The 23,214-nt window shown below is 58.2% G+C and overlaps 6 protein-coding genes across 6 annotated transcripts; 4 read left to right on the forward strand and 2 right to left on the reverse strand.

The window, feature by feature from the left end:
* Positions 1-233: 233 nt before the first annotated feature.
* G6PC1 (glucose-6-phosphatase catalytic subunit 1) lies at positions 234-3,547 on the forward strand. Its single transcript, XM_068660843.1, has 5 exons — positions 234-749; positions 1,339-1,448; positions 1,972-2,080; positions 2,230-2,345; positions 2,578-3,547. The coding sequence occupies exons 1-5, from the start codon at positions 520-522 to the stop codon at positions 3,087-3,089; spliced, it is 1,077 nt and encodes a 358-aa protein (XP_068516944.1). The 5' UTR covers positions 234-519; the 3' UTR covers positions 3,090-3,547.
* Positions 3,548-5,070: 1,523 nt separating this feature from the next.
* AARSD1 (alanyl-tRNA synthetase domain containing 1) lies at positions 5,071-9,878 on the reverse strand. The gene is made up of 12 exons (XM_068660827.1): positions 9,723-9,878; positions 9,508-9,630; positions 8,822-8,981; positions 8,300-8,357; positions 7,787-7,943; positions 7,579-7,695; positions 7,215-7,345; positions 6,971-7,037; positions 6,721-6,812; positions 6,039-6,093; positions 5,456-5,550; positions 5,071-5,295 (listed from the first exon to the last, which is right to left on the reverse strand). Exons 1-12 carry the CDS (start codon positions 9,759-9,761, stop codon positions 5,160-5,162), a joined length of 1,230 nt encoding a protein of 409 aa, XP_068516928.1. The 5' UTR covers positions 9,762-9,878; the 3' UTR covers positions 5,071-5,159.
* Positions 9,879-9,964: 86 nt separating this feature from the next.
* On the reverse strand, positions 9,965-12,781 carry PTGES3L (prostaglandin E synthase 3 like). Its single transcript, XM_068660868.1, has 7 exons — positions 12,649-12,781; positions 11,444-11,557; positions 11,278-11,344; positions 10,875-10,973; positions 10,452-10,541; positions 10,305-10,358; positions 9,965-10,146 (listed from the first exon to the last, which is right to left on the reverse strand). Exons 1-7 carry the CDS (start codon positions 12,654-12,656, stop codon positions 10,135-10,137), a joined length of 444 nt encoding a protein of 147 aa, XP_068516969.1. The 5' UTR covers positions 12,657-12,781; the 3' UTR covers positions 9,965-10,134.
* Positions 12,782-12,816: 35 nt separating this feature from the next.
* Positions 12,817-16,642, forward strand: RUNDC1 (RUN domain containing 1). The gene is made up of 5 exons (XM_068660799.1): positions 12,817-13,201; positions 14,187-14,345; positions 14,619-14,817; positions 15,083-15,190; positions 15,659-16,642. The coding sequence occupies exons 1-5, from the start codon at positions 12,872-12,874 to the stop codon at positions 16,522-16,524; spliced, it is 1,662 nt and encodes a 553-aa protein (XP_068516900.1). The 5' UTR covers positions 12,817-12,871; the 3' UTR covers positions 16,525-16,642.
* Positions 16,643-17,252: 610 nt separating this feature from the next.
* Positions 17,253-19,471, forward strand: RPL27 (ribosomal protein L27). The gene is made up of 5 exons (XM_068660871.1): positions 17,253-17,329; positions 17,450-17,532; positions 17,748-17,917; positions 18,505-18,615; positions 19,381-19,471. Exons 2-5 carry the CDS (start codon positions 17,452-17,454, stop codon positions 19,427-19,429), a joined length of 411 nt encoding a protein of 136 aa, XP_068516972.1. The 5' UTR covers positions 17,253-17,329; positions 17,450-17,451; the 3' UTR covers positions 19,430-19,471.
* A 497-nt stretch (positions 19,472-19,968) lies between these two features.
* Positions 19,969-23,071, forward strand: IFI35 (interferon induced protein 35). Its single transcript, XM_068660834.1, has 9 exons — positions 19,969-20,121; positions 20,241-20,336; positions 20,732-20,887; positions 21,189-21,299; positions 21,548-21,692; positions 21,826-21,959; positions 22,112-22,301; positions 22,526-22,632; positions 22,821-23,071. Exons 1-9 carry the CDS (start codon positions 20,107-20,109, stop codon positions 23,001-23,003), a joined length of 1,137 nt encoding a protein of 378 aa, XP_068516935.1. The 5' UTR covers positions 19,969-20,106; the 3' UTR covers positions 23,004-23,071.
* Positions 23,072-23,214: the final 143 nt, after the last annotated feature.

Genomic DNA, 23,214 nt, shown 5'->3' on the forward strand with positions numbered 1-23,214 from the left:
CAGAGACCTGGTTAAGTCAGCCTGGCAGATGCCGTGGCAGCAGGGTGCTTGCGAACCAGGCAGAGGTTTTGGCTCCGGGGATGGGAGCAGCATTTTTCCATCCCTCTGCAGGTGCTTGAGCCTCTGCCCTGCTAAAAAAAAGTAAATGCTGGGGTGCACGAGGAGCAGATCGTGTGATTTATTGGGAGCCAGGAGGAGCGGGGGGCTGCAGAACCCCACCCCGAGCAGCAGAGGCACCTGGCAGGGGTGGTGAAGGGTTAAGGCACCCGCCGGGCACGCTCCCCGCCGCCCCGCTGCCTGTTTTTACGTAAGTCCTTCCAAACATGTTTGTCACAACCCCCCGGTGATGCACCTTTGGCAAAAGTGGTTTTGGGTCCAAAGATCGGCGCTGGGACAAGCGACCTGCCGGCAGCAAACAAGAGCCCGCAGGGTATAAAACCGCGGTGCGACGCGGGGCAGCCCGGACCCGCCGGGAGGCAGCTGAGGAGGAGGAGGAGGAGGAGGAAGAGGAGGAGGAGGATGGAGGCTGGCATGAACGTCCTGCATGACGCGGGCATCCAGGCCACGCGCTGGCTGCAGGAGCACTTCCAGGGCTCCCAGGACTGGTTCCTCTTCATCTCCTTCGCCGCCGACCTCAGGAACACTTTTTTCGTCCTTTTTCCTCTCTGGTTCCATTTCTGCGAGCCGGTGGGCATCCGGCTCATCTGGGTGGCCGTCATCGGGGACTGGCTCAACCTCGTCTTCAAGTGGTGAGTAGCCCCGGGGCGTGCTGGCACAGTTGGGTTCGCCTTAACCCGGGGCACCCAGCCCTGATGTGAGGTCCTGCGGCTCGGCTGCGAGCCTGGCGGTGATGGTCGGCGTTCTTCATCCCCAAGATTTTTAGAAAAGGCTCTTCCCCCTTCCCCAAAGGCAGGCAGGAATCAGCCGGCTGCAGGCAGACGCAGACACCCCCCTGCCATCAGCTCGAGCCCGGCACGGCTCGGTGTTAGCCACGGGACGTGGTGCCAGCAGCACAAGGGGACCAGCGCGGTGCCACCTCTGCTGTGCCACCCGGTGCCTGGCGTTGTGCTGGAGATTTGGGGCTGTTCTGTCCCACGGCTGGACCCTGTGGGGTGCTTGGGGAGCTGTGCTGGGTGCTCTGGTTCTGTGCCTGCCCCACGGCCGGGATACCCATGCTGATGGGGACGGGTGTCCTCCCCCTCTGCTGGCACCGTGGGGTGCTCTCACTGGAACAGGCATGGGGGGAGCAGACGGCCTCTTCTCAGCACGTTTGCCTGCTCCTGGGAAGTTCTCACTCCAGGAATAACCACCCCAAACCCCTCTCTCCTTTCTTTTCAGGATCCTATTTGGGGAGAGACCGTACTGGTGGGTGCACGAGACCAACTACTACAGCAACGCCTCCGCCCCAGCCATCCAGCAGTTCCCACTCACCTGCGAGACCGGCCCCGGTAGGGTCCCGCACCCAAGGGGGGGGAGCACGGGGACGCTCTGTCCATGGGACCCAGGGGTCCTGGTCCCAAAGTGGGGGTGCTGGCATGGCCGGGACCGTTATCTCCGCTGTTATCACCGAGCTGCAGGGCCACCGCCGTGCCCTGGCGGGGCGGAGGCAGGGCAGCCCCTGCGCGGAGCGGACTTTTACCCTCGGTGTGCGCAGACGTGGCGGCTCAGCACAAATCCTGCTGGGGCCATGCTCGGCCACGTGCTGGCAGCAGCAACCCTGTGCGTATTTTTTGTCTGTGGTTGCAGCCAGCTTGGGGCTGTGAGTGGCCTCAGCATGAGCCACCGAGGGTGGTCGCTGCCTTCTGCCCTGTCCTGATCGTAGGACAGGCCTCGGAGCTTGAGCTGTGCTCCTCGTGCCGTGGTGGCACCCGCCTGTGGATGGGTGCTCGGTGCCATGAACCCACTGCGTGGGAGCCCCAGGGGACAGCCTGATCCCATGGGGGTCTGACCGGGGGCTTCTTTCTCCCCCAGGGAGCCCCTCCGGCCATGCCATGGGTGCAGCAGGCGTGTACTACGTGATGGTGACCGCCCTGCTCTCCCTCGCGTCGGGCAAGAGGCAGTCGAAGACGCTGAAGTACTGGTAAGCCGTGTGCCCAAACTGGGGGCTGGGCTGGGGACTGCCCCAAATCCGAAAAGGGCGGCAGCGGATCCCGTATTGGCACATTTTGGGGTTCCCGATGGCAGCAGGAGCCGACCCCAGTGCTGATGCTTCCCCTTTGCCCCTTGCAGGGTTTTGTGGCTGGTGCTTTGGACGGGCTTCTGGGCGGTCCAGGTCTGCGTCTGTCTGTCCCGAGTCTTCATCGCCGCCCACTTCCCCCACCAGGTCATCGCGGGGGTCTTCTCCGGTGAGTGCACCCCCTGGGCCCGTCCCCTTCACCCCACAGCAGCCCCCCCAGGTCCCCCCACCACATGCAGCAGAAGAGCTGAGGCCTTTTCCCATGTCTGGGGGATCCGTGGGGAGAGGCAGCCAAAGGGCTTGGGGCTGGCGACTCTCGGGGTGCAGCGGTGGCCGTGGGGGTGCTCTGACCACGCAGGAGCCCCCCCAGCTCTGAGCAGCGCCGCCTCCTCTCCCCGCAGGCATGGTGGTGGCCGAGACCTTCCAGCACGTCCGCTCCATCTACCACGCCAGCCTCCGCAGGTACCTGGGCGTCACCACCTTCCTCTTCAGCTTCGCCCTGGGCCTCTACCTGCTGCTGCGGGCGCTCGGCGTGGACTTGCTCTGGACCCTGGAGAAGGCGCAGAGGTGGTGCAACCACCCCGAGTGGGTCCACATCGACACCACCCCCTTCGCCAGCCTCCTCCGCAACCTGGGCATCCTCTTCGGGCTGGGGCTGGCCCTCAACTCCCACATGTACCTGGAGAGCTGCCGGGGGAAGCAGGGCCGGCAGCTGCCTTTCCGCCTGGGCTGCGCCGCCGCCTCGCTGCTCGTCCTGCACCTCTTCGACGCCTTCAGGCCGCCCTCCCACCTGCAGCTGCTCTTCTACGTCCTCTCCTTCTGCAAGAGCGCGGCCGTGCCCCTGGCCACCGTAGGCCTCATCCCCTACTGCGTCTCCCAGCTCCTCGCCACGCAGGACAAGAAGGGCGTCTAGGGGGGGGGCCGTGGCACGGGTGTCCCCCCAGGTAACGGCGCGGCCCTCCCCAGGGCAAGGAGCGGACCGTGGGACCGTGGGGTTTGTGCTGGTTCCTCTCCCCGTTACGGCTGCACGAGCAGTGCCACGACGCCACCGCCGGTGCCACAGGTGCTGGTGGCACGAGGGAGAGGGGTGGCACCGCCGGGAGCAGGGTGCTGTGCGCCCATGGGTGCTCAGGGGCTGCTGGCGAGGCGGCTCTGTCACGGGAACGGGCGGGCTGTGGGGGGGGGAGAAGGATTTGGAGAGAAATTCGGGCTTGTGGGAGCCCCCCAGGCCCGTAGCCCATCAGCTCGTGGGCCCCGGTGTTCGATATTCGCTGCTGCGTGAAGCAGCGTGGGGTTTCGGGGTGTGTGTGTGTGTGTGCGTGTATACAGAGGGGAAACAAGGGTATTTTATTAAAGCTGGAGGTGTATTTAGGTGGTGTATTTAGTCGGTGAGTTCAGCTGTCTCATGGGCAGGGGGACGGTGACCGAGTGCCACCCGCAGGGACCGGGAGGGGGCTGGAGGAAGGATGTCCCTGTGGGGACGCTGGGGACCGGCTGCCCTGGTGCAGGGCTCTCCTGCATCCCCGACCCCCTGCCCTGTTGGTATGGCTCCTGCAGGGCTCGTGTGATTAACAGTGTGGGCTGGTGGCTCCTGGGGACACCACAGGCTGCCCGCAGCCCCCGTGTCCCCGTGGGGCTCAGCTGGCGGCCGGTGCCGCATGGTGATGAAGACCAAGCCCAAAATCACCCAAACCACACAATAAAACCAAGGAAACGAGGGCTGCTGCTGCTGCTCGCCCTCCTCCTGCAGCAAAGTGACCCAGCAGGAGCTGGTGGCCTGCACAGCCCTGACCCTTGGCCCGATCCTGCCGTGCACAAACAGCTCGGGAGCTGGCAGGGGGGGCTCTGCTCCGTGCGGAGGAGACCGCAGGTGCTGAGGCTGCTGCTCGTGGCAGAAAAATGGTTTTAGGATGGAGATTTCTCATGTTTTATTATCGATATCTGGGCTGAAGTTGTAGTGTTAGAGCTAGGAAGGAAGGAGGAAAAACAAAACAAAACAAAACAAAAAAACACCTATTCCCAACTCAGGCTTTTTTCAGCGTGGCTCCGCAGCGCCCCTTTTGTTTCTGCAGCTGAGATTGCGGCAGCCTCAGGACCCTCCCTGGCAGAAAAGGCAAACCCGAGAGGCAGCGGGGAGTTGTTAATCCAGGAGGTTTTGCATCGGTACAGGCTCGGAAACACCCGGTGTGGTGGGGTTGGATGTGGTTTTCTATTTTCCTGCAGAACAAAGCACGAGGTGGCGGTTCCAGCTGCATTTAATTCTCGTGTCGAGCCAGCACGTGTGCGTTACCATGGCTCTGCCAGGCCTCCTACAAGCAGATGAACTTCTCTTTTTTAATAACGTGCTTGGTTTCTTGTTTTTAAAGAAAGGGCTCGTGGAGACTTGCTCACAGGTTCAGCACTGCATCAGTTCTCTCTGAGCAGTAAGCAGCCACACCTGGTGCCCTGCTTAGTTTGGTCTTCTAAAAGGGATTTACTGACTCGAGCATCCCTTCAACTCCTGCCACGTTTCTCTTTCTCCCTACAAAGGCTCAGCATAAAATCTTGAATCATTTTTCTCTGTGGTTGCTTGAAAATACCATGTTCAAACCCTCTGCTTCTTACCAGTTTTCTGATCTTTTTTTAAAATGCATCCAGTTTATTGTGAATAAATAGGTTCACAAAACAACTTGTACAAACTAAAAGCCATGGTACACTGCAAGCCGGAGGGCCCTTCTCTTGGCTTGTAGGAAGCTCATAAAAGTAGTCATTAAGCTCTTTAATTGCTTAAGCAGTGTACCACTTGCCTGGGGAAATTAAAGAAACCTCACAGCATCTAGGGTCAGAGAAAAACTAGGGTGGCAGTTTCCCTCCCCCTGTCTTCCATGAGCCTCAAATCAGTTCACAAAAGATGCTTTTTTTTTTTTAAATGTCTTTATTCTCTGAGACAGAACTTGGTGGAGATGATGCAAAGCAAGGAAGACAGCCGTACTTTGAGAATTCTTTATGTTTCAGCTCTTTGGTGGCTGACAAATTCCTGGAGCAGAGCTTCCACTTCTCCTCGCCGACTCATTTTGGTCGCCTTGCCCTGAAAGCGGCCTCGCTTCCCAGCTCCTTTGCCTCCCAGCAGCTCTGCCACCCTGCAGTAACGACAGCACATGCTGAAGGCCACTCGTAGAAAAGAGGGTAGCCTGCCCTAACCTGCTCCAGGCAGCAAAGAAGGGTCCATGGTCTGATTATATGGCTCAGCTGCTTAGTTGGAATTTTTACTAATTTTAAAGAAACCACAGAACATGGTACCTGGGACCTAAATTCTCAACTGCTTCAACAGGTCCAGCTAGAAGGAAGAGTCCTGCTTCTTTTTCATCTCCCACCGTCAGGAACAGCAGGGTTTCCTGTGGACAGAGAGACAGACCTTGCTCCAGAATAGCCACTGCCCTCCTTTTTTCTGGAAAGGGTACAGAGACACGGGCTACAGGTCCCCTTAAAACACATAAACAAGTCATGAGTTCATTACTGAGACCAAAACTCAATTTGAAGTAAGAGGGAGAGAAGCTTTTGAATCTCTTGTACTGAATCCTATGTTGGAGGGGACAGAACAGGTACTGGGCTATCCTTAACAGGGCCGATGAAGATCTGTATGGCTTTTTAGGGACAGGCTCTTCTACAGCGCTCAGAATTTTTGCTGCTGTATTTCTTGACCATTGGGGATCCCCCTGTGCACTGAGGCTGCTGGGAACAATAACCTCGTGCAATTTTTGGAAGGAAAGAGATGTGTAGCTTGTGACTGTGGCACAAACAGAAGCCAAGCCAGCCCCTGTCTGTGCTACAGACTTGAAGGAAAATGCCACTGGTGTCAGGTTTGGCTGCATCAATGACTCACCTCTGTCCCTATCTCGTTAGCGATGATGTTCATGAACTCCGAGTCACCCTCTTTCCTGTAAGGATGGGTAAAAAGCCACTTCAGAGAGGAAGAAAAAAATCCACACCAGAGTCCAAAACATCAATCACAAACCAAAGGCAGTGACAGTATCTAAGTTTAGCTTTTGTTAGTTTTCCATTTTGTTAAAGACTAAAATTTCCAACTGCCCTCAGAGAAGTTGAAAGAGCAGCCTATGATCATGCCTGGGGTTTTGATCTCTTGCTCTTAGAACGGGGGTTTTGATCTCTTGCTCTTAGAACGGAGACTATTTTTTTTCCTATAAATCTAAATCCTTTCTGTGCATTTCTGTGGATATGTTAAGAATTATTTAAGTGTTTAAGGAATTGAGCTTCTCGGTTTTATTTGAAAGCACTGAGGGCAGAAAGAAATCAGACACAGTTATTTCTTAGCTATAAAAACAGAGGAATTCAGTGACTGAATAACTTACACATTTCTTCCATTACACAACCTTCCAGAAGGCCCAGTCGGTTTAATATTTTGTTCACCTTGCTTATATTCACTCATGAGGAATGTTTGACTTTTAAACAGTAATTGTTGTAAGCTTGAGTAGGTGTCAGAGATGCAGCTACCATAAATCACATAATATCGTGGCTTCATCCCCCTGTCCCCAAACTCCCCGTACCTGTGTAACACAAACAGCTGACTCTGAACAGGTTTGCTCTTGAAGTCCCGTGCTATCAAAACAGCAATGTCTCTAAGCAGGTTCAAGTTATTCTGAAAGAAAAGTGAATGGAGAAGACGGATAAGCCAGCGTGAGCACCAAGCTTTGTTCCCAGAGATGGAGCAGTTTTGATAAAAACGGATGCTTAAAATTCAGTGGCTTGGGCCTGCAGGGAGCAGACACTGTCTGCTTTCCTCAGCCATCCCCATACCTTCTGAAGCAGTTTCACTGAGCTCTGCAGCCTCTTCACGGCCTCAACGTGCTCACCAGGTCCATTTCTGAAATAAAACAAAGAGCCTTAATTGATACTTAGAAAGATGAAGACAAGACTTATTAAGGGAGCAAAAGCAGATAGCGTATCATGAAGAACACCATGCAGATGCACCCTGAGGCTTATGTTGTATTTGTCAGAAGGAACAATGAAGATGAAAGAACCAAAGTGCCAAGAGTATTACTTGAGCAGTGAGGTTAGAGCCTTCTCAGTATTGTGACTTTGTTCAATGGACTTCAGAACTCTGTTCCCTGCCAGGAAAATCAAGTTGGTTTTGTTCTTTTTCCCTTTTTCCGTGCCAAGGAGTTTAATAACCTTGAAAAGAAAAACACTCTGGTCAGAAAAGGAGAACAGGATTTTGCTCTTACCCTGAAAAGCAAAGGGTAAGCAAATTAAAAAAAGCAAATTACCTAGTGGTAAAGGCCAGCCCCACCCCTTTACCACTAGGACAATTTCCAGCACAACCTGGATCCTCGGGATTTTTGTTGTGCTCAGTCTGCACATGCGGAGCAAGGCTCCTGAGGGCAGCTGGGCTGCAGCCCCCCTACCTGCAAGTCGCTCAGGTTGGAGACGTGAGTCCCACAGCACATGTTGGAGTCTATGCCTTCGATGTTTATAACTCGCACTGGCCCTGTGTGGTCATCTGGTAAGCCACGGCTTCTCACCTAGCAAAGGGGGAGGAGAGCCAAGGAGGTGACACACGTGCCACAACCACTTTGGCCCCACGTTCAGCATCAGCTCTACCCCGTCGCTCACTGTTTCAACTTCGGGGTCATCCGCAGCCACCTCCCGCACTGTCACGGGCACCCTCTCCCGAATCTTCTCGTTCACGCTCCTCTCCAGGGCTTCTATTTGCTCCGCCGTCACGCTGGGGGTGTCCAGCTCGATGACGCTTCGCTGACGGCCCAGCTCCCTGCACGGATGAGGGAATAACAGCTGCTGTGGAGAAGAGCAGCTGGAAGATCCCCCCCGCGCAGCACCAAGTGCCATCCAGGACTAGCTGCTGGGAACGTGGTGACTGAAACGAACCACACCTCCCTCCTCTCCCTCCTCGTTACAGAGCATCAGATGCGTACCACGCATTTGGAACACAAGACGAAGCAAATATTTTGTATAGCTTGTCTCCAGCCCAGTCAATTCTCCCAGGCCCTCCGCGGTCAAATGAAATATCCAAGAGCTAACTGCTTTCAAATTATCAGCGATCACCTCCTCATGGCATATGCCAAACGAGATAAGACTGAGGTTCAAAGGAGCCTTTTTCCTGCTCACCATGAAGTCGTTTTGAATCCAAACATCAGGTCTGCAATGGCAGTGATGAGGTGCTGTCCTGGAAGAGATGTGCAAGCGACGGCTTTGAATTTTGGACACAGGGGGAAAAAAATTCCCTGCCAAAGTGTATTTTTTCTGCTGACATTTCCACAAGGTTTGGGAACCAGCCCAGGGACATGCCTGGAGGTGTGGGGCTGCTGCTCGTGGATGGAAACAGACGGAGGAGGCAGCTGCTGCCTCGCAGCCCGTGGGACCCAAGGGCAACACGGCGTGCTCGGAGCCCTCCCCAGTGGGATGAGAGTTTGCTTCCAGCCCCCCTTGCAGCTGGTTTACAAACCACAGAGGGCTTCCCCTCCCAGGCAGCCCCAGGGACAGCCGGTGGGCACAGCGCTGTCAGCTCAGCCTTCTCCCTCCCCAAATTAGGGAGGACGAACTGGGCACTGACCCCCACCTCAGCCCAGACCGTGTGGCTCTGCCCAGTGCCCCTGTGGCTCGGTGCTACTGGTGTTAATGGGCACGGACCTGAGTGCTGCTGCATGTGGTCGAAGCGCCGCTCCCAGTCCAGTGACAGCAGCACGGAGGTGCCCGGCTCCAGCTCCTTCTGCACGAAGTGAACGGCCTCGGGGCCCCGGCGGGTGACACGCAGCACGGGCACGTCGCCGATCAGCCCACGGTCATCAGGCTGTGGGAGATGGGGGTCAGTGGCCGGGCCTGGGTCCTGGTCCCAGTCCTGGTGCAGGGTTCTGCTTCAGGGTCCTGGGTCCCAGTGCAGGGTCTTGGTCCAGGACAGGGTCCTGCTTCAGGGTCTCGGTCCTGGGTCCTGATTCAGGGTCCTGGTCCAGGGTCCCAGTCCCAGGTCCCAGTTCAGGGTCCAGATCCCAGTTCTGTCTTGGTTTAGGACCCCAGTCCATGATCCCCATCCCAGTACAGGGTCCTGATTTAGGGTCCTGGGCCTGGGTCCCAATTCAGGGTCCCAGGTCCCTGTCCCGTGTCCCTGTCCCGGTTCAGAGTCCCAGTCTAGGATCCCAGTCCTGGTCCAGGGCCCTGATTTAGGGTCCTAGTCCCTGTTCAGGGTCCCAGTCCAGGGTCCTGGTCCTGGGCCCCTATCCCAGTTCAACATCCCAGTCCTGGATCCCAGTCCCAGTGCAGGGTCCCTTGTCCCAGTTCCCGGTCCCAGATCCCGGTCCCGTCCCCCAGCCCCTCCATACCTGCCCACCACCCTCGGGGAAGAGGATGGTGTCCTCCAGCACCACCTGGAAGCCCCTCACCGGCTCCCCGCCGCCCTCGGGCCGCAGCTCCGCCGCCTGGCACGACACCACCTTGGTGGCAAACTGCAACAAAGAGGTGGCAGCACCGTGAGGGACCGGACCAGACCAGGCCTTACCGGGCTGTACCGGGCCATAAACCCCAGCCCCGTTACTACCTGCCGGGCCCAGCTGTCCCGCTGGCACTGGAACACCATGGTGGTGGTGGCACGGAACAGGACCGGTGACGGTGACGGCGAGCGGCGAGGGACACGGGGCTGTGGGGCCCTGCCTCCCTCCACGGAAGCTCCTCCCCCTCCCGGTAAACCCCACCCCCTCCCGGTAAGCCCCTCCCACCCCCGGTATGCCCCACCTCCTCCCGGTGCCCCCCCCGGACCCCTAGGGACAGCGGACACGGGTGCAGGGTGGTGGCTGCCGGTGTTTATTGACCCCACCGGTAACCGGTGCTGGGGGACCGCGCTGCTGCCGTGCTCCTTTTCGAGTCCTGCCCGCGTCCCGGTTCGGCCGTGTTCGCTGCCGGTGCACCGGGAGAGCCTCACGGTGGCGGTGGTGGCCCACGGGAGCTGGGCTTCAGAGGTCGTCCTGTGGAAAGGGACACGGAGCAAAGTGGGACGGGGCCGGTAGCGGCAGCCGTCCGGTGCTGCCCGGGAGCGTCCCTGCAGCGGGGATGGCAACCGGGGTGAGCACAGCACCAGAGGCTCCTGCAGCGCCCGGGGAAGGCAGCTCCGGGCTCTACTCACGTCCAGGTCGTCCATGGTCGGGGCAGGGCCCTTGTCCGTGACCTTCTGCAGGAGCTGGATGGGGAACAAAGGTCCATCGTGGGCACTCTGCGTGCCCGGCTTCCCCCTGCCTCCCCGAGCACCCAGCTCGCCCTTTGCTGGGCTCACCTCAGCGTACTCCTCCATCATGGCCCTCTCCACCTCCTCGTCCCCTTCCCAGTCTCGCCAGTTGTCGAAATCCACGGAGAGCCAAGCTGGCTGCGGGCAGAGAGAGCAGACCTTGAGGGAGGGAGCAGCGCAGAAGGGGACCTGGGGGCCCTGACCTCGCAGGGAGCGAGCACTGGGTGCTGCTCCCGAACACCACGAGGGCTGGGAGAACATCCCTGCGTCTGCAAGGAGCAATCCTGACGCAGCCCACGTTGAGGGATAGGGATGCCAGAGGGCAGAGGTGGGCTGGCAGGCAGCGGGAGGCATTCCTGGCTTGTGGGGGCTCTGTGTTGGGTGCCCCAGGGGCAGGTAGAGCCCAGGAAGCCAGCGTGCTGGAGACAGGCAGCCCCCCGGACTCTCTTTCCTGCAGGATGCCACACGCACCTTGATGTTCTCCTTGGTGATACGGGGCCACGCCACTTTCTCCTTCCACTTCCTTATGAAGCACGTGATGGAGCGATCAGAGCGCTTGTCCTGTGAGTCCTGCCAAGAGATGGGGATGCCTCACCTCAGGGCCTGCCAGACTCCTCTCTAATCCACTGCAGACGCACGCTCAGCCACTCCCAGGCTGTGGGACACAGCACCACAAGGGCTGTTTGTGGCTCAGCACCGTGCTGCTAGTGACAGACCCAAGCTCAGGGCTCCCAGCCTTGTGCTTGCTCCACTCGAGCTCTCAGGAAACAGCCAGGATTCAACTCAAAGCAGCGCTGCTCGTGGCATCACGGGCCGCGTTCAGTTCTAAGCCTGCCACAGGCTGCCAGGGAACAGTTTGCTGGGGAGGGCTCACCTTGGAGTTCACCCTGCCGTAGAGGTTGATCTCATTGTAGAACTCCACTCCATCGGCATTTTTGCAGCTGCCAAAACACAAACACTCATTTTAGGACGGGACTGAGGCCACGTACCACAAGCTCTCTGGTCCCCAGTCCAGGGCTTGCAAACCAGCAGCAGCTGACCTGAACACCACCCGGTGATCCTCGATGACGACTTTAACGTCTCTGCTGTCCTCCACGCAGAACTCCAGGAAGACGTACCGCGGGCGGTCGTACCACAGCGTCTTTGCGTGCTGCCTGTCAAAACACAAGCACAGCGGGCGTTTCTGTGATGCCTTTGGCCTGGCAGCACCGGGCCGGGACCGTGCGTGAGGTGTGGGACAGGGATTTGGGGCTGGGCCGTGTTTGTCCCAGTGAATGCCATCAGGGTCTGTGCTGCGGGGCCGCTTATCACAGAACCACAGAATCATCTAGGTTGGAAGAGACCTCCAATCTTCCACTATAACTCTCTCCAGGAACCCCCTGGGCTGCTCCCTCTGAGCTGTATGGCATTTCCAGGATATGTCTGGGACGCTGAAGTCCCCTGCGAGAACGAGAGCTGAGGATTTTGCAACTTTTGCCAGCTGCTACTAGCTGATTTCTCATCCGACTCCTCATCCTGGCTTGGCTTTAAAGCTTAGTGACAGGGTTTAGTGGAGGGCTTGGTAGTGTCAGGTCAGAGGTTGGACTGGGTGATCGTGGAGGTCTCTTCCAAGCTCGATGGTTCTGGGATTCGAAGATCACCGAGTCCAGCCTCTGACCTAAGGCGTTCAGTCGTCCACTGAACCATGTCACTGAGCTCTACATCTAAACGTCTTTTAAAGACCTCCAGGGATGGGGATTCAGCCACTTCCCTGGGCAGCCCATCCCAACGCCTCACAACCCTTTTGGTAAAGAAGTTCTTCCTAAAATCCAACCTAAACCTCACCTAACAACCTTTTCTCTTCCTAATATCCAAATTAAACCTCCCCTGGCACAACTTCAGCCCGTTCCCCCTCGTCCTGTCACCGGGCACACGGGAGAACAGCCAACCCCCCCCCACAGCCCCCTTTGGGGTTCCTGTGGGGTGCGATGGGGTTACCCCTGTCACCTCTCCCCGTGAGCTTTCTTCTCCACCCCCAGCCCCCCCCCCCTCCAGCCTCGCCGCCCTTCTCCGGACCCTTTTTAGCCCCTCCACGTCCTTTTTGTGGCGATGGCCCCAAACCCGGCTACCCACGGCTCCCCCCGGGACCGGTCCCGGTCCCGGGACGTGCCCTGTCCCGCCCCCCATTTCCCCAAACCCCCCTTCTCGGGGTGCCCCCCCCACGTCCCCGGTGTTTTCCCCGGCTCCGTCCCGTGCCCGTTCCCACCTCGCCATGTCCGAGCCCGGCCCCGCCCCGAGCTATTCGGGACCGGGGGGCACCGGAGGGGGGGGGACCGGGAAAGGAGGGGGGGCAACGGGGGCCGCGCCGAGCCGCGAGGGGGCGCTATGGGGGGGGGGGGGGGCTCCGGTACCGCGCAAGCCCCGAGCACCGAGAGGCGGGGGGGGGGCAGGGCACAAAATGGCGGCGGCGCCGCGCCGGTAGCACCGCCATGGAGGCGGAGGGGGGACCGGGGGGGCCGGGGGAGCGCTGGGCGCCGGTGGGCGCCGTGACAGCGGAGGAGGAGGAAGAAGAGGAGGAGGAAGGAGAGGAGGAGGAGGCAGCGGGGTCGCCGCGGTCGGTGCCGCGGTTGCGGGCGGAGCGGCGCCGGTTGCACGGGGCGCTGCTGGCGCTGGCCTCGCATTTCGCTCAGGTGCAATTCCGCCTGAGGCAGGTGGCGAGGGCCGGGCCGGGAGAGCAGCAGCGCCTGATCCGGGAGCTCGAGGATTTCGCCTTCCGTGGCTGCCCCGCGCCCCTCGCCCACGGTCTCGGGGACGGCCCGGTGAGTGGGGGGGGGGGGGGGGGGGGAAGGCACCGAAGGGATCGGGCCCCGAGCACGGTGACAGGACGGGGAGGGGGGGGTAACTAAAGAGCGGGTTTGCGTCAGGTATAAGGAAGAAATGCCTTAAATTTCGCCCAAGGGGCATGGTTTGGTGGGTGATGTTGGTGTTGGGGTGATGGTTGGACTGGGTGATCTTGGAGGGCTTTTCTAACCCTAATTAGTGTAAAATCGTTAGTTGTGAGGGTGCTGGTGCGAGCTGGGGGAGCTTTGGGTGCCTCTTCCTGGCAGGGCTCAAAGCCAGGTTGGACGTGGCTTTGGGCAACCTGAGCTAGAGGCAGGCATCGTGCCCACGGCAGGGGGGTGGAACAAAATGAGCTTCACCATCCCTTCCAGCCCAGGCGGTTCTGGGATTCAATAATTTGTTTAAAATCCAGTTAGTTGTAGCTGTGCTCCTGCCTGCTGCTGACAGAGGTGAGCGGCTGTCGTGGCCGCCCAGCAGGGCTCCGTCCGGAGGCACCGTGCCCCTCCCAGGGTGCGGCAGGCTCCAGGTAGGCAGCGAGCAGGCAGGCGGCTCTGTGGGAAGCTCGGTCGCAGGAGCTTTCACCCACTGAAGCCAGCTGGCTGGGACAGCCCTTAAAACACCCAGCTCTGAGATAAGGCAAAAGCTCAGCTCAGTGTGATGCTGACATTTGGCAGTGTCTCGGAGGATCTTTGGTGCCTGGGTGTTACGTGGGTGCTTGGAGCAGTGTGTGCTGTGTTCCAGCCCCACACCATGGGGCTTGGCTGTGGGAGGTTTGAAGAGATCCTTCTGTCAAATGAGCTGATGTGACACTCTCTCCTCGATGTGCACACACACCTTTTTCTTGAGGTGGCTTGTAGCGTTCAGTAGTTAATTGCATGAGCTGAAGGAAATTCTCCTCAGGCCATGATGCTGTTCTCTGTCGACGCTAAATGTTTAATTTAGTTTACTGGTAACTTTTTTCAGAGCGAACAGGAGAAGCAGGAGCGAATTGAGGCGCAGAAGGAAAAGCAGAGAGAGCTGATCTTGCAGCTTAAGACACAGCTGGATGACCTGGAGACGTTTGCTTACCAAGAGGGCAGCTATGACTCTCTGCCACAGTCTGTGGTTATGGAAAGACAACGGGTAAGGCTCTTCAAGTCATTCTGCACGTGCTTATCCTTAGGATTTGTGAGCCTCTGAAGGACTGGCCAAATCATCTGTTCTGTATTTCTCACTGGCAGCTGTAATTAGCTGTATTAATAGTTAGTCTGCGTGCATAAATGTGATCCTGTCATCTCTTGTAATTTTCAACGTATAACAAAGGAGCCTGTTGCCAAGGTAGTGAATGGAGTATTTTGGAGCTCGTGGGCAGCTGCGTCACACGGTGAGATCATGCTACTGATTGGTGTTTCGTAGATGATTATAGATGAGCTGATAAAGAAGCTGGACATGGACTTGAGTGCGGACATTGCAACGCTCTCTCCAGAGGAATTGCGACAGCGAGTGGATGCTGCCATAGCACAGATTGTTAATCCGGCCAGGGTGAAGGAGCAGCTGGTGGAACAACTGAAGACGCAAATAAGGGACCTTGAAATGTTCATCAACTTCATTCAGGGTCAGTGCTCAGTTTTTAGACGAGCAGATTGTATTTTTTTGTAATTCCCTGCCGTAGTTATGAGGAGGAAGGCCACAGATGTCAGACGATGGATGTAGGATTGGTGCCTGGGTCGTGGGGAAGTACAGATCTCTGAGCTGGTGGTGGGGAGAATGAGACTGACAAGGAAGGTGCAAGGAGGTCTAAGGGAATATTGACCTTAGTACTTGGGATACGCAGTTTAAACTCACAATTGTAAAGTAATAGTGTGAAACTCTTCTTCCAGATGAAGTTGGAAGCCCTGGTAAGGCAGAAGATGGACACTGTGAGTGCACAGGTAGAAAGGACAGTGGTGGCTCCTGTAAACCAAATACCCGGTCTTCTGGAAGCAGAGGTAGGCACTGCTTGGCTTGGAGCCTCTCTTCCTGCTGTAGCTCATTTGAGGTTCATTGGGCATGAACCAGCATCCTGTCACGTTAGCCTGTTTTGGGTCTGTTATCTTCAAACTACCAATTTGATATTATACTGCCTAAAGGCTGATCACTATCTTCTCTTTGGTTGTACTGCCCACCAGAAAAAGCTGCTGTAAGATTTCTTCTCTGTAAGTGATTTAAGACAGATCTGATTGTTGAGAATGGACCGTTGTAAAGTTTGCTTTTTCTGGTTGGGTTCAGCGCTTTGCAACTAGAGAAATTGCCATCGGTCCTACTGACAGCAGCTCCCGAGGAAAGTCTCTGGTGGAGGAGGAGCAGATGTGTACTCCCCCTGTGTATATGACAGAGCAGAGATGTTGGTCTGCTCAGCAATGAAGGTCTCGCTCCTTAATGAAAGTATTTTTTTCCTCTTTTTCTAACCTGATCAGTGAACCCAGAAGATGCCAGAAAGATGCGAGAAACGGGCCTGCACCTCATGCGTCGCATGCTTGCTGTGCTGCAGATATTTGCTGTTAGTCAGTTTGGTTGTGCTACTGGTCAGATTCCTCGGTCCCTCTGGCAGAAAGACCAAGCCAACAAGGACTATTCCCCCTTAATTAAGAAACTGGAGCTGTCGGTGGACCGGGTGAGGCAGCTAGCCATGAAACACCAGCAGGAAGACCACGTTATCAGTTCCTCCGACCTGCAGGATATTCCCTTAGGAGGGAGAGATGAGCTGACTCTGGCTGTGCGGAAGGAGCTGACCATCGCTTTACGAGACCTGATGGCTCACGGGCTCTACGCCTCTTCGCAAGGGATGAGCCTGGTGTTGGCACCCATCGCGTGCTTGATTCCCGCGTTCACCTCCTCACCGCAGACGATGCATCCCTGGGAACTCTTTGTGAAGTATTACAACGCTAAGAACGGACAAGCCTTCGTGGAGTCTCCAGCTCGCAAGCTCTCCCAGTCCTTTGCCTTGCCTGTGACAGGAGGAGTCACCATCACCCCAAAACAGAGCCTGCTGACGGCCATACACACTGTCCTCACTGAGCACGACCCCTTCAAGCGCAGCGCGGACTCGGAACTGAAAGCTCTGGTGTGTATGGCGCTGAATGAGCAGCGCCTGGTCTCCTGGGTAAATCTCATCTGCAAATCCGGAGCTCTGGTACAATCTCACTACCAGCCGTGGAGCTACATGGCAAACACGGGCTTTGAGAGTGCGCTCAACATCCTCAGTCGCCTGAGCAACTTGAAGTTCAACCTCCCAGTTGACCTGGCCGTCCGGCAGCTGAAAAACATCAAAGATGCTTTTTGATGTATTTTTATTCTAGATCATCCACTTTCCACAAGTAGGCAGCTGTTGGGCTCCAGAAGCCTGGCTTTTTTTTTTTTTAAGACCAAATTTGGCTCTTTAAAATTTATATCTGCTTTTAGGGAAAATCTTACGGTGTCCTGATGCTGGAGGTTGGGTGCAGTACAGCACCCCACCCTGCCCTCACACAGTTCTGAATAGCAAAACACTGCTGGGTGAGGGCTGACATTCAGGCTGCTCCCTGTGGAAATCCCAAAAACTCCTTTTTTTGAAGCTTTTTGTGCGGAGCCCAGAGCACCAGCAGTGTGGTGCTCCCTAGCGGCTGCGTTAATCGCTTTGGCAAGCCTGTGCGGGGGGAAAATGCGTTTCCAGCTGCTCCGTTTTAATTCGTGTCAGTTCCTAGCCTTCGTGCTGCTAGCGCGCTCGTTAACTTTTTGTGGTAATTTATAATCAGAGTTTAATTTATCTGTAACTCCTGGCGGGGGGGCGGGAAGGGAGGCTGTGCTTGGTGTAACGGCAGCACCTCTGGGCGCGGGCTGCGACCGGTTCTGAAATGAAATGGGTGAGCAAACGGCTGCCTCCGTGTCTGCCTTCGTGCCGGCCCCGCCGCCACCGGGAGCACCGGGGGGCACCGGGGGAGGCCTTGAGGCCTACAGCAGGCCCAGGCCCGGGCCCGTTGCCTAGCAACCGCGGCGCCGCTCTGCGCATGCGCGACCCGCTTCGCGGCGCCCTGAAGCGGAAGTGACGTCAGGTGAAAGGCCGGCGGGCTTCCTTTTCCGGTCTGGGCGCCATCGCAGCGGCTGTGTCGGTGAGTGGGGCCCGGCGCCGCCATCCGTCGCCATCCGCGGCCCTCGGGCGCCATCCGCCGCCATCGCGGGGCCGGGGGCGGCCGGGGCCCTCCGCTGAGCGCCGCGCGCTGTGTCCGCAGAGATGGGCAAGTTTATGAAGCCGGGGAAGGTGGTGCTGGTGCTCGCCGGCCGCTACTCGGGCCGCAAGGCCGTCATCGTCAAGGTGAGCGCGGGGCCGGCCTGCGGGGGGGCTGCGGGGCCGCCCCCTCCCTTCCCCGCTCCTGGCTCCGTCCCGGATCCCCGCTCCCGGCCGGTTCTGGGCAGCGGCTGAGAGCCCCGCGGCGCTGCCGGCCCGTGCCGGTGTCGGTGCTTTTGGGGGGCTCCCCGAGGGGGCTGGCGCTCGGCGGGGCCCATCGCGGGGCGGGCGGTGTGTTTCAGAACATCGATGATGGCACCTCCGACCGGCCCTACAGCCACGCACTGGTGGCGGGCATCGATCGCTACCCGCGGAAGGTGACGGCGGCCATGGGCAAGAAGAAGATAGCGAAGAGGTCCAAGATCAAGTCGTTCGTGAAGGTTTACAACTACAACCACCTGATGCCCACCCGGTGAGTGCGGTGGCTTCGGTGTGGTGGCAGGAGCGGAGGAGCAGCGTTGTGTGCTCTCAGCGGCTGCAGCTCTCGTGTGTTCTCTTTGCAAAGTGCTGGGAGGTGTTGAGGGTCTGGCTTGCGTGGTTGAATGAGTGTGAGGCATGCACTGTGTGGAAACAACCCGGCAGGTTGTAAAGCTGATGTGAGAGCAGCAAGCTGCTGAAATCCCCAGCTGGCTCTTCAATCCAGCCACCTTCAGCCTCAGCTGATATTGGGATGTCAGTGGAAGAACCCTAAAAGCAGTTGGGGTGGGGTTGTGACAGCTCTTACAGCCCAGTAGTGGGTTTCCTGTCCAGTTGCAGCTGCTGCTGCATACAAAGTGCTGGCCAGAGGAGCTTGTTCCCTGTCACAAGTTACCTTTTATGCATTGAATTGAACGTCTTGATGCTTCGGTGGTTTGTTGACTACCAGAACTAAACTGATTTAAGTGCTCGAGCTCTTTAACCTGGCCCTAATTCAGGCATCTGACAGGTGTGATTTGGGGCTGTGTTTTCACCCTTCGTGGCCATCCGGTGGCTGTCTCACGCTGTGCTGCTCTCATCCAGGTATTCCGTTGACATTCCCCTGGACAAAACCGTTGTCAATAAGGATGTGTTCAGGGACCCTGCGCTGAAACGCAAAGCGAGGCGTGAAGCCAAGGTGAAGTTTGAGGAGAGGTGAGTTGGAAGCTCCTCGTGGCACCAGCGCTCGCTGGAGGACTTGGTGAGGTTGTGCCAGAGCCCTGCTCCAGCCCTGGATTGGACACTTCTGCTCCGACTTCCTCGAGTGTACTTTTGGGGTGGATTAGTTCTCTCCTGGTGTGTTTGCTCAGCCTCATGAGTGAGAACCTGCATTTCACTGAGAGCAGGAGCGGTTTGGGAGCAGCACTCAGCTGATGGGGGCGTTTATTTTGATGCTGCTGCTTTGTGCCCACGCAGGTGGGGCTGTTCCAGTGCCACACGCTGATCTCTCGGTGTCGTGGTGCCTCGTGGCCATCGGATGAGTGTCCCTAGGCTTAGCGTGACAGGGCCGTGCTGGCGCTTTGCCCACAACCCTTTGACATCAACACCCCTTGGTTTCAGCATTTGCTTCAGAAACTCCAATGCAGGGAGTTTTAAAGCACAAATAAATCCAAACAAAGCGTCCAGTGGAACCACCCCGCGCTGCTCTCCCCCTCCTCATTGTGAGCGCTGCTGCAGTGGGGGTGTCCTTCGTGAAATGATTTAATGAGGGAAATCTGCAGGGTGTTACTTCCGCGGGGCCTTCAGCTTTTTAAGAAAGGTTCAGTCGGCAAAGTGGGGTGCAGAGAGCAGGTGAAGTACTTGTGGGTGAGGGGTGTGCGGCGTTTTCCCTGAGTAGAAGGACACGGACGGAGCAGGTGCGTGTTTGATGCTGTTCCTACCCCAGCAGTCTCTGTAATGGCTGTGTTCTTTCTCTTTCAGGTACAAGACGGGCAAGAACAAGTGGTTCTTCCAGAAGCTACGATTCTAATCTTGTAATAAGGCAGTGTCAATAAATGTTTATTAAAAACCATTTTGTTTTGTTGTGCAAAACAGTGGTGCAAGGCTCCTTTCAACAAAACAGTGGTGCAAGGCCCCTTTCACAGCAGTGTAGGCTTGCTTTACCTTTCCATAAAAGAGGTGGGAAAGGAATTGTAGCCCAGGCAAACTTCTGAGAACTCAGGAGCATTTCAGGCTTTGAAGCTGAGCTGAGCTATCTGGAGGACCATCCTGGGCCCTTCTCAGTAGGAGATGACCTTTTCCCCTCTTCTCTGCTGCTGAAGCAGGATTTATGTTCTGTCCCTGCTGCTGTTGAAAGGTCTCACCCCCCAAAACTCAGCTCTTCCCTAAGAGGGCGAATTCCTTCTCCAACTCGCAGAGGGGAGAGGAATGGTGAATTCCAGCTGCTGCCTTTGCTTCTCCTGAGAATTGAGCGTGTGGAGCGGTGCCAGGAGCCCACTACGTTTTTTGGGCCACCTCTGCAGGCTACCGGCCAAGCAAGGCCATCCCCAGGGCTTGAACCCCTCCCTGGCCGGGCTTAGGCTCACCGGGACAGCCCCGGAGGCGGAGCCGGGCTGAGGAAACGAAAGCGAAAGCGGCGGGGGCGGGCGGAGCGGCGGGGGAGGGCTCCCGGGGTGCCGGTGGGTCCGGCCCCGCCGCCCTTTTGCCATGGACTCGGAGGAGGTGACGGCTCCGTGCGGGGCTCCCGGGGCCGGGCCGAGCCCCGGGACCGGGCGGTGGGAGGGGAGAGGAAGGGTCCGGGGCCTCGGGGGACGCGGTTCTGACCCCCCCTCGTCCTCCAGAGCTCCTTCGTGCGGCTGGAAGACCCCCAGGGCCTGCAGGACGGCGGCTCGGAGATGACCCCCGAGCAGGTCCGGCAGGAGATCGAGCGCTACAAGGTGCGGCCCGGCTTGGGGAGCGGTTCCCGAGGGATGAGGGGGGGGTCGGGTCGGATCCAGGGCTCTGCCACCACCAGCCCAGAACCCCCCCGGCCTCCCTGGGCTGGAGCTGTCCCCCCCAAACCACCCCAGGCCCTGGGGATCGCTGGGTGCTCAGGTTTTTTGGTGGCGACTTTTCCCCTCGTCTCCTTGCAAGCTCCCTGCATCGAGACGCCAGCAGATTTGTGGAGTTGGTTTTTCCAAGGAGTGTGATCTGTGAAAATATTCCGTGAGAGGCAGGAGCGGTGGAGAGGGGGTGTTCACGTGGATGAGAACAGGGCTGCGGGGCTGTGCTTGGGGTTGGACGCGCAGTGGGGTCGGCAGGGTGCCCATTTCTGATGGTCCCTCTGGCACAGGAGCTTTGTAGTGCTGTGGACCAAGAAAACGCCGCGCTACAAAAGGAAAAAGAAGAGACAGAGCAAAGGATACAACAGGTGAAGAACACAATAGAGCTCATTCAGGAAAATATCCAGCAGCGCAATCCTCTGGAAGATCTAATCCAATCCCTCCAGGTGGGTGCTTGGAGGAATCCTCTCAGGCTTGGGAAGGTGGCAGCGGGCGGCCGGGCTCGCTGCTCTGCGGGGACTGGGACGCAGCAGGGGGTTCGTGGAGCAGCACGGGGGGGAAATGAGTTCATGCTGGGGTGGCAGGAGGACGGGCTGCAGTAGAAAGCCGGGAGCCGTGGCAGGGCTGCAGGGAGCCAAGAGGAAAAGTGGCGTGGCTGGAGCTGAGTCCGAGCGCTTGGATGAGAGAGCAGCGTAGCGCTGGGCTTCGTGGTGGTTCCCTTACTGCTCCCTGTTCCTTTCCTTCCAGTCCGAAATTTTTTTAGCAAAGGAGGAGAAGAGCGGACTGAAGCAGGAGAAGGAGATGTTGGAGGAGAAACTGGAAGAAATGAGGAAGAAGGGCTGGGAGGATCCGATGATGGTAACGGAGTGTGTGTGGGTGAGGGGTGCGAGCCAGGCTGCTGGTAAACGCAACTGGGCGGTGTGATGCTGCTCTGCCAGTGCCACGAGAGGTGGCTTTGGGGTCTGGGCACAGCTGGATCCCAGGACAGACCCTGCTAAGGCTCGCCAGCCGGTTGTTCTGAGCCGCCAGCTTGCTTCTCATCCGTGGATTGGGCCAGGCCCCATGCGGGGTGCAGTCTCCTCCAGCTGCTGTGTGCTCTAACCTAGATGTTACCTGCCCTGCCAGAGAGGAACCTGGTGTTTAAGGGACTTGTGACAGACAAGGAGGACACGAACAAGCTGATGCTCACCCCGCTGATCCGCTACCCTCTGCAGGGCGGCTCAGCTCTCATCACCTTTGAGAAGGCAGAGGGTAAGAGCGAGAAGAGCGCTGCCACGGGCAGCAAAGCCAGCCCCGTGCAAAGTTATACCCTTTCCTCAAGGCCTTTGCTGCTCCATGCCCCGTCCTGCTGAGCCACCAGGCTGAGGGCTTTCCCTTTTCGCAGTGGCCCAGAGGGTGATCGAGGTGAAGGAGCACACGGTGGAGCTGAGCAACGGGGAGAGCCTGGAGGAGCCTGACCGCTGCCGAATGCGAGTGCAGGCGAGCCCGGTGGACGTGCTGCTGCCATCCGCCCTGGAGGTACATCCCCAGGGCCTGCAGCTGCATCCTGCTCCCAATTCCTGGGCTGGGTCACTGCTACCAGCTCAGCCCAGCACATCCGTGCTGCAGCTTTGTTTCTGCTCCCCGAGCTCTGCCCTGCTGGGGTTCTGACCGGCCCGTGCTGCTCGCAGATCGGGCTCGCTCGGAGCAGCAAGAGCATCCTGGTGTCCGGTCTGCCCAGCCGGGTCATCCCCGAGGACATCCTGCTGGACAAGCTGGAGCTCTTCTTCAGCAAGACGAAGAATGGGGGCAGCGAGGTGGAGAGCAGGGAGTTCCTGGACGACTGTGGCCAGGTGGTGCTGACCTTCGTGCACGATGGAGGTGCGTGGGGAGCACGGAGCTCGGGCTGCCAGCAAGAGGGGAGTGATCCAGACAGCTCCGGGGGGCACTGGTTGTCTCCTGAGAGCAGACGCAGCTGAGGCTCTGTGGAACGGGGATGGGAGAGTTGGAGCTGGGCAGTTCCAGTCGTGGTGTCCGTGCCAGGAACGTAACCAAGAGTTCAGCGGGGGTGTGGGGGAGCTGAGGGCTTTTCTCTCCATCTGCAGTGGCTGAGCAGCTCATCGCTAGAGGGCAAGTCCAGGTGCCTATCGGGAAAGCAAAATACAAGCTCAAAATATCGCCCTACATGAGAGGAGAGGTCACTAACATCCAGGTAAGACCACTCACCCCGCTGCGAAACAGCACCTGCAGGCTGGGGGCTGGTGGAGCTCTGCCCCCCGCAGCACCGTGCAGCCCGGGGGGGTGATTTTTTTGTAGGGTTTTGCCCCCTTTTAGGGTTCTGCCTCCCCTTGGGGCCTCGCAGCATGGTGCTGCTGCAGCCCAGCCCTGTTCTCTCCCCAGTTCCAGCCCTCCCGCTGCGCCAGGACCGTCCTGCTCTCGGGGATCCCCGACGTGCTGGCCGAGGAGCCCATGAGGGATGCTCTGGAGATCCACTTCCAGAAGGAGAGCCGTGGCGGGGGAGAGGTGGACACCTTGGGCTACGTGCCGGCGGGGCGCCGGGCGGTGGCTGTGTTCGGCGAGTAGCTGGGCTACCCCTGAGCACCGCCGGGGCGTGAAACGAGTGAATTTAATATTAAAAGTGCCTGCGGGGAGCTCCGTGTGTGTCGTGCTGGGGATGGGGACGGGGACAGGATGGGGATGGGGATGGGGATGGGGATGGGGATGGGGATGGGGATGGGGATGGGGACGGGATGGGGACAGGGACGGGATAGGGACAGGGACGGGGATGGGGACG

This window comes from Anas acuta, chromosome 25 (assembly GCF_963932015.1).
Source record: "Anas acuta chromosome 25, bAnaAcu1.1, whole genome shotgun sequence".
Lineage (NCBI taxonomy): Eukaryota > Metazoa > Chordata > Aves > Anseriformes > Anatidae > Anas > Anas acuta.